Genomic DNA, 12,852 nt, shown 5'->3' with positions numbered 1-12,852 from the left:
CCACTACCGCTTATAGGGGCCCAAGGGGGTAAAACCACTACTGCTTATAGGGGCCCAAGGGGAGAGAGGACTGGGGGTAAAACCACTACTGATTATAGGGGCCCCAGGGGTGAGAGGGCGCTTGAAGAGTCTGGAATATATTTTATTTTACCTGGGTTGAGGAACATGAACATGGGGACCCATCAGGACTGCCTATGCAGGGGCCCAGCATCTTGTGCTACGCCCCCTGCTCTGAGGGATCCTCTGTCACTGGTGCTGGTGTTAAATGGGACATTCAGTAACCCCAGAGTTCTCTGGGTGTGTGAGTGTGGGCTAGCTGGTCATCAGTGACACCACTGACCTAATGAATCTGCACCAGTCAGCATGACTATGCAGGATCTACACCACTGTGGCGTGGGTACAGGGTATTAGAGGCAATTAGGGGCAATTAAGGGCAATTAGGGCATTTACGCTCTGACACCATGGTGTGACTATTAGGCAGCGTTTACAGCTACACCACCACATTACAGGATGGAACTCAGAGATGTGCTAATGTTCCACTGGAATGCCTGCGTCATGGAGACGTAGAACATATCGGTGTTCTCAGCCGAAATACAGTTTGGCCTCCATCTGAGATGAGCTCAAGTTCACAAACACAAGCAAACATTCACAAATACTTTTCTGTGCGTATTGTGTTCCCTGCCAACGTTTGCGAACACTCGCAAACAGTTTGAGGACGTAGCTCTGCATGAACATACAGGGGAGAGGGACGAAGGGTTACCGTTAAAATGGAATACTTACTCAAAATCGCTCAAATTTAACTGCAGAGAAAATACGATCGCCGCAAATGTTCACCTCTGGTCAAGGAATTTTAATGGAGCTCTGATCTTTCTCTGATCATGCATCTCTGATACTTGATATAACTGTAAGTATATATACTCTTTTGATCCCAACCCTGAATTAGTGAAACACACAGTGAGGTGAAGCACACACTAATCCCGGCGCAGTGAGCTGCAACAACAGTGGTGCTCGGGGAGCAGTGAGGTGCCTTGCTCAAGGGCACTTCAGCCATGCCTACTGATCGGGGTTCGAACCGGCAACCCTCCGGTTACAAGTCCGAAGCGCTAACCAGTAGGCCATGGCTGCCCATATAATTCCTACAGTCACCAGTAGTGCCTGGACCTCACTACACATGCAAGAGGGCTCTCTCAGATAGCGTCCAAGCTGCTGTGTGGACAGTTTAGAGGCTGCTCAGATGGCGCGGTACTTTAGGACCACCTGCGGTGCCAACACAGGAAGAGGGAGGTAAGGGCTCACCTGCGGTGCCAACACAGGAAGAGAGAGGTGAGGCTCACCTGGATGAGCCAACACAGGAAGAGAGAGGTGAGGCTCACCTGGATGACGGCGCTGAACCAGCAGGTGTTGCCCACGTTGCGGATGCCCACGGGCCAGTTGTCATGGCGACTGAGCTCGGCGGGGCTGCAGCTCTCCCCCATGGGCTCACAGCGCTTCCTCTTCACGTGGATCACGATCTTCTCCACAGGCCTGCAGCAAGAGGGGACAGGCACGTCAGAGTGTGTGTGTGTGTGTGTGTGTGTGTGTGTAATGTATATGAGTATCTTACAGTTTTTTGCAACTGCTTACACACTAAATCTTTGCTTGTCACACAATTTTCTAAACATGTCCTCCAAACATCATAACCCGACACCAAATCTGCAAAACCATACACTAATTCTCAGTGTTTGACTCAGTTTTCAATTGACTAAAACACATTTTGCAAAACACCACACACAATTTTCTACCTAACACACAAAAATCTAACAGGAAGTAACTTGATTTCGTTCTTCAAACACAACCCATCAAAATGCCACACTAAATCACCAGTGCTTCACTCTTTCTCTTCACATGTGCAAACACTCTTTACTTTACTGAACACCATCCAATTATTGCCTTAGTATAGGTCTATGAATAGATATACTCTCTATATAGGTATAGACCCTTTCAATCTGCTCCTAGAGGATTTCCGGTTGAAATATTCAGAACCAATGCAGATACTTTGAAAATAGAGAAAATACAGTAATCGAACTTTAGCTTACAGTAATGTTCTACAAAAAGTTGACTTTATGTAAAATTTGTCTTTTTACTCTATTTTTGTTTGTCCCCATGTTACAGTACCATTAGCTCAATACATTTTTCTGTGCCTCCAGAAATGCCTTAGGAACGCTTACTGTAGAATTGTTTGTTTCTGCAGTTGAAAGGGTCTATAGGCCTATGAATACATACTGTACACGACCCCCCCCCCCCCCCCCCCACACACACACACACACTTGTCTTTAGAAAAAAACAAAATCAGTGTTTTCAAAACTCCATGTACATCTGGTGGTCACTGTATTCTTATTTGCTTTTTTTCTTGTTTGATGTAAAATACTGTATTCAAAAAGTCACTATTTTTGGTTTCAATATTGCTTGCATTTTTACTGTGTATTTCAACTTCTCTTTGTTGATACCGTAACTTTCACTCTTGTATGGAAATACATATAGAAAGCCTAAGACAGAAGAGCTTTAGGTTTTGAGCAACAGTGTGTACATGATGTATCCAAAATGTCATATTATGACAAAAGTGTTTGTAATGTGAGGCGAATGTTTGCTTTAAACATGTGTTTTTGACATTTTGAATGTTGTGTGTCATTTTGCTGGAGATTTGGGGCATTTTGCATTTTGTGTGAGCAGTTGTGGGTTTTGTGTGTGGAGTTTTGAAAAATAGACACAGAGTTTTGAAAACGTGTGTAAACAATTGTAAAAAACTGTAATGTGTGTGTGTGTGTGTGTGATTGTGTAATGTATATGAATATTTTACGTAATGTGTCTGTGTGTGTGTGTGTGTGTGAATGCATGCATGACTGCCTGTGTGTGTACATGTATGTGTGTGTGTATATGTGAGCGTGTGTGTCTGAGTGTGTGTAAGTGTCTTAATATGTGTGTGATTGTGTGTATGTGTGTGTGCATGCGTGTGTATAGTATGTGTGTGTATAGTGTATAGAGTATGTGTGTGTGTGTGTGTGTGTGTGTGTGTGTGTGTGTGTGTGTGTGTGTGTGTGTGTGTGTTTGTGTGTGTGTGTGTGTGTCTATGTGTGTGTGTGTGTGTTTGTGTGTGTGTGTGAGTGTGTGTGTGTGTGTGTGTGTGTGTGTGTGTGTGTGTATGTGTGTGTGTGTGTGTGTGTGTGTGTGTGTGTGTGTTTGTTTGTGTGTGTGTGTGTGTGTGTGTGTGTGTGTGTCTATGTGTGTGTGTGTGTGTGTGTGTGTGTGTGTGTGTGTGTGTGTGTTTGTGTGTGTGTGTGTGTGTGTGTGTGTGTGTGTGTGTGTGTGTGTGTTTGTGTGTGTGTGTGTTTGTGTGTGTGTGTGTGTGTGTTTGTGTGTGTGTGTGTGTGTGTGTGTGTGTGTGTGTGTGTGTGTGTGTGTGTGTGTGTGTGTGTGTGTGTGTGTGTGTGTGTGTGTGTGTGTGTGTGTGTGTGTGTGTGTGTGTGTGTGTGTGTGTGTGTGTGTGTCTATGTGTGTGTCTATGTGTGTGTGTGTGTGTGTATGTGTGTGTGTGTGTGTGTGTGTGTGTGTGTGTGTGTGTTTGTGTGTGTGTGTGTGTGTGTGTGTGTGTGTGTGTGTGTGTGTGTGTGTACTAACCTGTTGTGTTCTCTGTTATCTCCATTCTGGTTCCCCTGTAGGCTGAGCTCAATGGCTGCCTGTAGGTCATCTTTCACTTCAACTGAACACAGATAAAGAAAGCTCAGCTAACGAGTAGGAACCTTTACACATCATTATGGACGCAACACTGATGTAACTCCTCCATGTTTAGTAAGGTTCCCTCCAGTCTGTCTCCCAGCTAACGAGTAGGAACCTTTACACAACATATGGACGCAACACTGATGTAACTCCTCCATGTTTAGGATGGTTCCCTCCAGTCTGTCTCCCAGCGGACGTGCGCTGCCCCCGTGTGTGTTGTTCAGTACGGTGTCATGTTTACTGGTGTGCTTATGCAAGAGGTCAGTTTGGAGTCGATGAGCCTGAGAATTTGACCACCAGGGGGCTCTCAGTCTCAACAACTTTACACAACAACAACACACACACACTCACACACGCACACACACACACACACACACACACACACACACACACACACACACATGCTTTCTCACACACACACACACACACACACACACACACACACACACACACATGCTTGCTCACACACACACATACAAATGCTCACTCACACACACACACACATACACACACACACACATACATACACACACACACACACATACACACACACACACACACACACACACACACATACATACACACACACACCTCTCTGAACGTCTCTTTCTGCCTCTTGGTTCTCCTTGCCTCCGGAAGGTTCCTCAGGTGCCTGGGCCTCCTCGGGTGTTGGAGCCGTCACCAAGGAGATGGCATGGATGATGTCACCATTGGCCGCCTGTAGTCATAGTGACAGAAGCATCACAAACCCCTCCCACTCTGTTACTATATCTGTGTGAGCTCTAGTTTGCAAAGGGTTCTGGGTAAACCTGAAGGAGAGGTACCATAACTAGTATACACTTCTGAAGTGTGCTCTTTAGAGTTCACTGTCCAGGTTATAAAAAAGCTCTTCAGTTTAAATGTGTGAAACAAGCGGACATAGTTTAACAAGAACAAACTTTCTTCAGCTTTCAGAAAGTACTTGGCAGGTTAGGCTGTACAGCTGCAGCTCTTATTTCATGTACATTAGAATAGAACACTTTTTGCGACATGCCCCTCAAGTATCCTCAATATGTCCTGAGGGGGGCGCTCTAACTGCCCCGCTGCCTCACTGGTGTTGGGTGGCTGTCTAAGCTCTAGATGACTGGAGATTGATGTGTGGTATCTCCCAAGCCAGCCCCCCGCCCCAGGATTTGTGGTATCTCCCAGGCCAGGTGTCACTGCAAACCTCAGGTTTGGTCCCCAGAGGCAGCAGATAAATCTCTGTGTATGAATATGTGTGTGTGTGTGTGTGTTGTGTGTGTGTGTGAGCGCTGTGCGTGCACTGGTCAGTGGCTCTAGAGATCCTGCTCCAACTTCTGTCTGAGTGGGCATGGTGTCTGAGTGGGCATGGTGTGGGTGTGGGCATGGTGTGGGTGTGGGCATGGTGTGGGCATGGTGTGGGAGTGGGCATGGTGTCTGAGTGGGCATGGTGTGGGTGTGGGCATGGTGTGGGAGTGGGCATGGTGTGGGTGTGGGCATGGTGTGGGAGTGGGCATGGTGTGGGTGTGGGCATGGTGTGGGAGTGGGCATGGTGTGGGTGTGGGCATGGTGTGGGTGTGGGCATGGTGTGGGAGTGGGCATGGTGTGGGTGTGGGCATGGTGTCTTCTGAGTGGGCATGGTGTGGGTGTGGGCATGGTGTGAGAGTGGGCATGGTGTGGGTGTGGGCATGGTGTCTTCTGAGTGGGCATGGTGTGGGTGTGGGCATGGTGTGGGTGTGGGCATGGTGTCTTCTGAGTGGGCATGGTGTGGGTGTGGGCATGGTGTGGGAGTGGGCATGGTGTAGGTGTGGGCATAGTGTAGGTGTTAGTATAGTGTTTAGGTGTTTAGGAGTTCATCACACAGGACACCAGCTGGGGTCACTTGGGGTCGATCTGGACATTTTACCCATGGTGTGTGTGTGTGTGTGTGTGTGTGTGTGGGGGGGGGGGTGTTGTGTATGTGTGTGTGTAGTGTGTGTGTGTGTGTGGTGTGTGTGTGTGTGGGGGGGGGGGTTGTGTGTGTGTGTGTAGTGTGTATGTGTGTGTGTGTGTGTGTGTGTGTGTGTATGTGTGTGTGTTTGCGGGGGTGTGTGTGTGTAGTGTGTGTGTGTGTGTGTGGGGGGGGTTGTGTGTGTGTGTGTGTGTGTGTGTGTGTGTGTGTGTGTGTGTGTGTTTGTGGGGGGGAGGGGTGTGTGTGTGTGTGTGTGTGTGTGTGTGTGTGTGTGTGTGTGTGTGAGGAAGAGAAAGAGAGTACATACCACCAGTGCCCGCTGAAGGAGCTCCAGGTCCTGGATGCCTGTGATCTCCCTCAGCTGGTTCACCAGCAACCGCATCTGAGGAGGAGGAGGAGGAAGAGGAGGAAGAGGAGGAGGAAGAGGAGGAAGAATAAGAGGAGGAGGAAGAGGAAGAGGAGGAGGAGGAAGAGAATGAGGAGGAGGAAGAGGAAGAGGAAGAGGAGGAAGAGGAAGAGGAAGATGATGAGGAAGATGAAGAGGAAGAGGAGGAGGAAGACAGGAAGAACTACCTGTCAATGACACCTCTCACAAAGACAGCACAGGAGCATGTGATGATTACTTTACATCATATCTGACAAGGAAGACACTAGGCAGAGGATTAATTAACGTGGCATCTCAACTGCACATGGCATCTAAAGCACCACACCACACCACACACGACTGTGCAACAGGCACTAACATGGAGAGCTGAGGAGCTTAAATGGAGAGATAAGCTGGTTTGGGGTATCATGGGACTTTTATTGTGAAATCAGCCTGTGTTTAGCGCAAACGTCAGTAAAGATCAATGAACAACGTCCACAGTATGAGCTGACATAATATGCTAATTCTGTCCTCAAACAATACCTCCATGAATGAGCCACATCTCCAGCTCTGCCAATGACCAATAACATCTCCAACTCTGCCAATGACCAACTACATCATCTCTCCCAATGACCAACAGTGTTGTGTGTAACGAGTTACAAAGTAACGAGTTACAGTAACTACTTTTTTGAGTAAAAAGTAGTGTAACGCGTTACTACTGAAAATTTGGTAACGTAACGTAGTTCCTTTTTCATATCGGCGCAACGTTACTTTTCCCAGAGACAGATTTGACAGCGACGCTGCTTTCTCAGTTGCGCGCTTGCGCAATAGGCACGAGCTCCACACGGCAGCCTATGTGGACTAAACTAAGAGGAGGAATGTGAGTGTTAGTTGTAGCCTAGCCTAGCCTAGAAATCTAGACGCACCCTAGCAGCAGCAAATGTGGGTCTGGCTCGTCAGGCTAAGCCTAGCCTACACTGTCCCCTGATTTTGTCTACTGCCGTTAACTCAACTGCCAGCCTATTGATACGATTTGCACAAGCTTTGCACCAAATTTCGGAGGTGCGCCTGTTTAATGAAAGAGTATAAGGCTATAAAATAAGCCCTCATATATTTTGTGTTCACCTACTGTATATGCCCAAGATGTAGCGAGGCTATGTTATTTGATATTGTTTCATAGGGCTTTAGTGGTGGTGTTGAAGCCTATAAGCCCAATGTTTTCTTGTCAAGTGCTCTGTTTGTGGCATTTTTTATAATAAAGAACATAAAATAAATACCTGTTATGTCCTCCATAGTAGAACTTTATGTAGGCCTACACATTTAGGAACAGATATTGGGTTCTGCCCAAAGTCGAGCAACAAAAGTAACGTAAAAGTAACGAGTAACGTAATAAGTTACTTTCCATAGAGGGTAACTAAGTAAAGTAACGGGTTACTTTTTTGAGAAGTAACGAGTAACGAGCAAACACTACTTTTTAAAAGTAACTTCCCCAACACTGATGACCAATAACATCTCCAGCTCTGCCAATGACCAATAACATCACCAGAGGTGTGTTCAAATTCAACAGATGCGAACATTTAATGATTTGGTGTAAACATTCCATTACAGTGTATAACAGTAACCCTTCGTCCAGCGCATTTGAAAGCAGCTCTGATGACCAATGACATCACCAGCTCTTCCAATGACCAATAACATCACCAGCTCTCCAAATGACCAGTCACATCACCACACTACCAATGACCAATAACATTACCAACTCTCTAAATGACCAATAACATCACCAGCTCTGACAATGATCAATAACATCACCAGCTCTCCAAATGACCAATAACATCACCAGCTATCCAAATGACCAGTAACATCACCAGCTCTCCAAATGACCAGTAACATCACCACACTACCAATGACCAGTCACATCACCATGAACACTGCCAATGACCAATAACACCACACATTCGCTATGACTCATATGCTAAAAACACATCATGAGGTGTGTCATGAAGTCCTTTAGCTCACGTCTGTTGAGACCAACAAACAATATCTATTTATAGCTCCCTATAGAAAGTGTATTAGTTTTACTAATCACTGCCCCAGGGAAACAAAACATGTTGTGTGTGTACTGTGTGTGTGTGTGTGTGTACTTTGTGTGTGTACTTTGTGTGTGTATTTTGTGTGTGTACTTTGTGTGTGTGTGTGTGTGTGTGTATTAGATATATGTAATTTAAGACGTTATTACAGAAATGCTACACCTTGTATTCTGTGTACTTTGTGTGTACTTTGTGTGTACCTTGTGTGTACTTTGTGTGTGTGTGTGTGTGTGTGTGTGTGTGTGTGTGTGTGTGTTATATTGTGAGCAGTGTAGGCCTTCTACACATACAAGTTGTGATAAAAACATTTTTTTTTTAAATAAAACAGTCTGAATGGACACAGTGCCACTGGTGAGGAAGAGGAGCATTCCTCAGCGCTGGGACACAGAGGCGCTGGTGAGGAAGAGGAGCATTCCTCAGCGCTAGGACACAGAGGCGCTGGTGAGGAAGAGGAGCATTCCTCAGCGCTGGGACACAGAGGCGCTGGTGAGGAAGAGGAGCATTCCTCAGCGCTAGGACAGAGGTGCTGGTGAGGAAGAGGAGCATTCCTCAGCGCTGGGACACAGAGGCGCTGGTGAGGAAGAGGAGCATTCCTCAGCGCTGGGACACATGGGCACTGGTGAGGAAGAGAAGCATTCCTCAGCGCTAGGACACAGAGGCGCTGGTGAGGAAGAGGAGCATTCCTCAGCGCTAGGACACAGAGGCGCTGGTGAGGAAGAGGAGCATTCCTCAGCGCTGGGACACAGAGGCACTGAGGAAGAGGAGCATTCCTCAGCGCTAGGACAGAGGTGCTGGTGAGGAAGAGGAGCATTCCTCAGCGCTGGGACACAGAGGTACTGAGGAAGAGGAGCATTCCTCAGCGCTGGGACACAGAGGCGCTGGTGAGGAAGAGGAGCATTCCTCAGCACTGGAACACAGAGGCGCTGGTGAGGAAGAGGAGCATTCCTCAGCGCTGGGACACAGAGGTGCTGGTGAGGAAGAGGAGCATTCCTCAGTGCTGGGACACAGAGGCACTGAGGAAGAGTGCTGACCCAGATACTGAAATGTCAGTAGGTGTGTGAGCTGCTTACCTTGGAGGCAGTGTGTGTGACGATGACCAGATGGAGGTAAGCAGACACGCCACATTGCCGTAGCGAATGGTCACACACTAAACCAACTTCACTAACATCAGAGGCACTCTCCTGTGTTAGACTTCATGTGTGTAGTCTAATGGACAGGTGTGTGTTGGTTCACACCGCTGTGCATCTCGGCATGTAAACACCTGAGCTGATCTGAGTTTCTGTGTTGTCCATGCACAGTGTTAGATTGAGTTGGCTCACCGGATGAATACCAATAGCACATACAAGCAATTATTATAGCACACACACACACACACACACACACACACACACACAGAGAAGCTGAGATACAGCACATTGCACTAAAACAGGCTATTTAAAACAGTCTATTTGTGTAACTGTGGCAGCAATCAACCAAAGAATAGGTGTAGCATTTCTGTAATAACGTCTTAAATTACATATATCTAATACGAATATGATATTATACAACAATTATATAATCAAAGGTTTCTAAACCCTCTAAATTAAGTATTCTGTCCAGAGACCAGAGTGAGCCAAGTGTATACGGCAAGTAGGTGTCAACTTTCACAATATTGGCTGCCAAAAGGGATCATGTCCCTTTCGCATTTAGCTTCAAGTTAGAGATTTAGAGAGAGACATTTATTGACGTGGGCTTCGAAATCAAATTCTGATTGGAGGTAATTCATTTTCTTGGATTAGAATAAAAGGCCAAGTAGGCTAAGCATACCACAGGAACTGAATTAAATGCTAATACGTCTTTCCACACCAGCTTTTCGAATGACCGGTTCTATATTAAGCCGGTGGTCGGAGCAGGTGGGAATGTCGGACGCTGTCGCTGTCATGGCTTCCAGACGCGCTGCCCAGTCGGGGGTGGATATATATGGGTAGGAGGAGGCCGGGGGGGAATTCCGCTGCGCCTCTATTTCGGGATCTGGCACAGATAACGCGTGTGTTTATCTGGGCCTCGTTCTGTGACCTCCAGAGGGTTGACTGACAAAGCCAGGGGCTGGGAAAGTGAATCTCCGAAATAAACAAATGGTGCTCACCGGCGATTAAGGGTTGGAGTCACGCAGGCTCCATGGTGTCGCGCTATGTCTCAAATACAGACTACACAGAATAATAAACATCATCAGTTAATTAGTTCAAAATGTGATTTTGTCTTTGCAAATTGAGTCGGTTGACAGTAAACTGGGTCAAGCTGCTATTCCACTCACACATCAAATAACAGAAGAGACATTAGACTGTAGACGAGCTCCATGCCTAACTAACTCTAACTCTAACCGGGGTCCATTTTTAAAACACCAGTAAAGACGTATTTAACACTATCACGACTTAATGGAGTTTTACTGGGCCTCGACATTCTGACTAGAGGAATACTGGTTCTGTGCCAAGCTGAACAAGAGTTAGTAAGCTACGTAAAAGCAGGTTGTTCTGACCAAGGTGAGTGACATTATTATGGTTTCATGCAATACACTAAACAACCCGCCATAGTTTTAATAAGGGTTCACTTTAATACAGTTCAGCGCATTAATGGAGGCAAACATACAGAACGCCGCTGGTAAATAAACAAGCACAGCACTACACAAACATGTTATCTGTGTTAGGGTTTGTCCTGTGCACACATGACATGCGTGGTTAGAGTTTTTTAAATGTATTTATTTAGAGCATTCTCCAAGAGCTTCCGCGTGTGGTCCGTTCTCACGCCACTTCTCCTGTCGCTCACCGAATTCGCCGAGCTCTCCTCATTCTCGTTCTGCTGTAGTTCCACTCGCATGGCGGAAAACGGGTGAGTTTTGCTGTTGGTTTGTAAAAGTTTTCCCAGATCAGTGCTTTTCCAACTGTCCTCAGCGGAGTCGGACCTACTCCATGTGTCGCACACGCACGCGCGGCTGCGACTGGCCCAGTTCAGTGCGCGTGGCGACTCCAAGCGCTCCATGACGCATAGGCGTTCCTAACCCATTAGACTATGGCTACGTCAAAAACTGTAGACAAGTGTAGTGTCATAGCCTACATTTCGGATGTGATTATGCTAAAGGCCAAACGCCACCGTAGTTAGTCTTTCATAACCTCGTTCGTTGTTAGTGTCAGTTCCTTAAAATAGGCCTATGTTTTCTCCTCCATTATCTACCTGTAGACCTGTGTGCTAAAGCCGTTAAAAAACACAGTGGGCGAATAGCTCTAATGTATAATTTGGATAGTAATATTATTCAGTTCCCAAATTTTATTATAAAAAGGTTTATGTTTTATATGTTTTCCTGGCCAGTTTTAGCCTAGAAATCTAGACGCACCCTAGCGGCGGCAAATTAATTTGCTCAGCCTGTATGTCTAGTAGCAAACCATAGGGATTTCTATTGGCTTAACACCGTGGATGTTCTCCAATCACAGAGCTCTATTTCGTTAGAGAGTCTTAAGGCGGGCTTAACAGGATAACGACAGTCCTGTGACGGTGAACAACAAGGAAGGTGGCTATGGCGAACGAAAAGCGGTTGTTTGAATCTGCGTTGGCGTCAACTTTGGAGGAGTTGGACTTGTGCTTTTATTTGAAAGTTGAGCAACACAATGCACTTAAGTCATTCCTTTCCAAGAAGGATGTATTTGCCGTTTTGCCTACTGGATACGGATATGGTCGTAGTGCTGGCCTATTGCATGCCTAGGCAGTTTGAAAGACAATTCTCTGCCCGCCCCTTGGATTAAGCGAGGTGAATGATTCGATGCCAGACTATACATTTCAATGATATAGGATGGCCCGCCAGGCTAGGCCAGTTTCATATGGGGCGCCAAATGTAACATGCCTTATTTCGTGGACAGAATGACTTTCGTGTGACGAAATACATATATTCATTCAATTTTTAACTTCTGAGCAGAAAACCGTAACTGTGCTCAATTGAAAATCAAAATAAGCAACAATAACCCATTTCCTGTGCCGTCCTAAAGAATGGATAACGGATTTTTAAGCCTATTTTTTATATTTTTCATGTGAATTCTGCAAATAGAACATAGCACTGCAAAGCGTTACACGGACTGTCCTTTGTGTCACAGTGCCACCTACTGGTCATTGAAAATATGCCAATGCGAAGTTGAATTTCTTGGGTCACAAAGTAACGAAACTGATTTTATGATTCTATAAAAAGCCTTTCGTCCACGAAATGCAAGCAATGTCACTGAATGCATTTCGTAAGTTACCAAATTACTATTACGTGACACATAATTAATTCCGTAAATTGCTGACTCACGAAATGTATTGTAGCAGGTCACAAAACTGATTTCTTGATTCTCTTATGCATTTCGTCCACGTAGGCCTAATGAAATTATCGTGACACATAATCCATTACGTAAACTGCTGACTCACGAAATGTATTGTAGCAGGTCACAAAACTGATTTCGTGATTCTCCTATGCATTTCGTCCACGTAATGAAAGTATCGTGACACATAATTCATTACGTAAACTGCTGACTCACGAAATGTATTGTAGCAGGTCAAAAAACTGTTTTCGTGATTCTGTTATGCATTTCGTCCACGTAATGGAATGACCGTGACACATAATTAATTCCGTAAACTGCTGACTCACGAAATGTATTGTAGCAGGTCACAAAACTGATTTCGTGATTCTTTTATGC

The 12,852-nt window shown here is 45.8% G+C and overlaps 1 protein-coding gene across 1 annotated transcript in view; it reads right to left on the bottom strand.

Moving 5' to 3' along the window:
- The window catches only part of usp28 (ubiquitin specific peptidase 28), a 32,763-nt gene extending 21,654 nt beyond the window's left edge, over positions 1-11,109 (bottom strand). Inside the window, exons 1-5 of the mRNA XM_076274038.1 lie at positions 10,958-11,109; positions 6,012-6,086; positions 4,345-4,471; positions 3,655-3,736; positions 1,374-1,524 (exon numbers count right to left, since the gene is read on the bottom strand). Coding sequence (XP_076130153.1) covers positions 1,374-1,524; positions 3,655-3,736; positions 4,345-4,471; positions 6,012-6,086; positions 10,958-11,008 — 486 coding nt within the window. The 5' untranslated portion in view covers positions 11,009-11,109. The remainder of the gene's footprint in view (positions 1-1,373; positions 1,525-3,654; positions 3,737-4,344; positions 4,472-6,011; positions 6,087-10,957) is intronic.
- Positions 11,110-12,852: the final 1,743 nt, after the last annotated feature.

Source organism: Alosa pseudoharengus, unplaced genomic scaffold, assembly GCF_046254945.1.
Source record: "Alosa pseudoharengus isolate Yale_2024_CS ecotype anadromous, Long Island Sound unplaced genomic scaffold, YU_APseudo_1.1 YU_APseudo_1.1_scf_8, whole genome shotgun sequence".
Lineage (NCBI taxonomy): Eukaryota > Metazoa > Chordata > Actinopteri > Clupeiformes > Clupeidae > Alosa > Alosa pseudoharengus.
The sequence above is the reverse complement of the archived record's forward strand: the minus strand, read 5'-3'. Positions and strand labels throughout refer to the sequence as shown.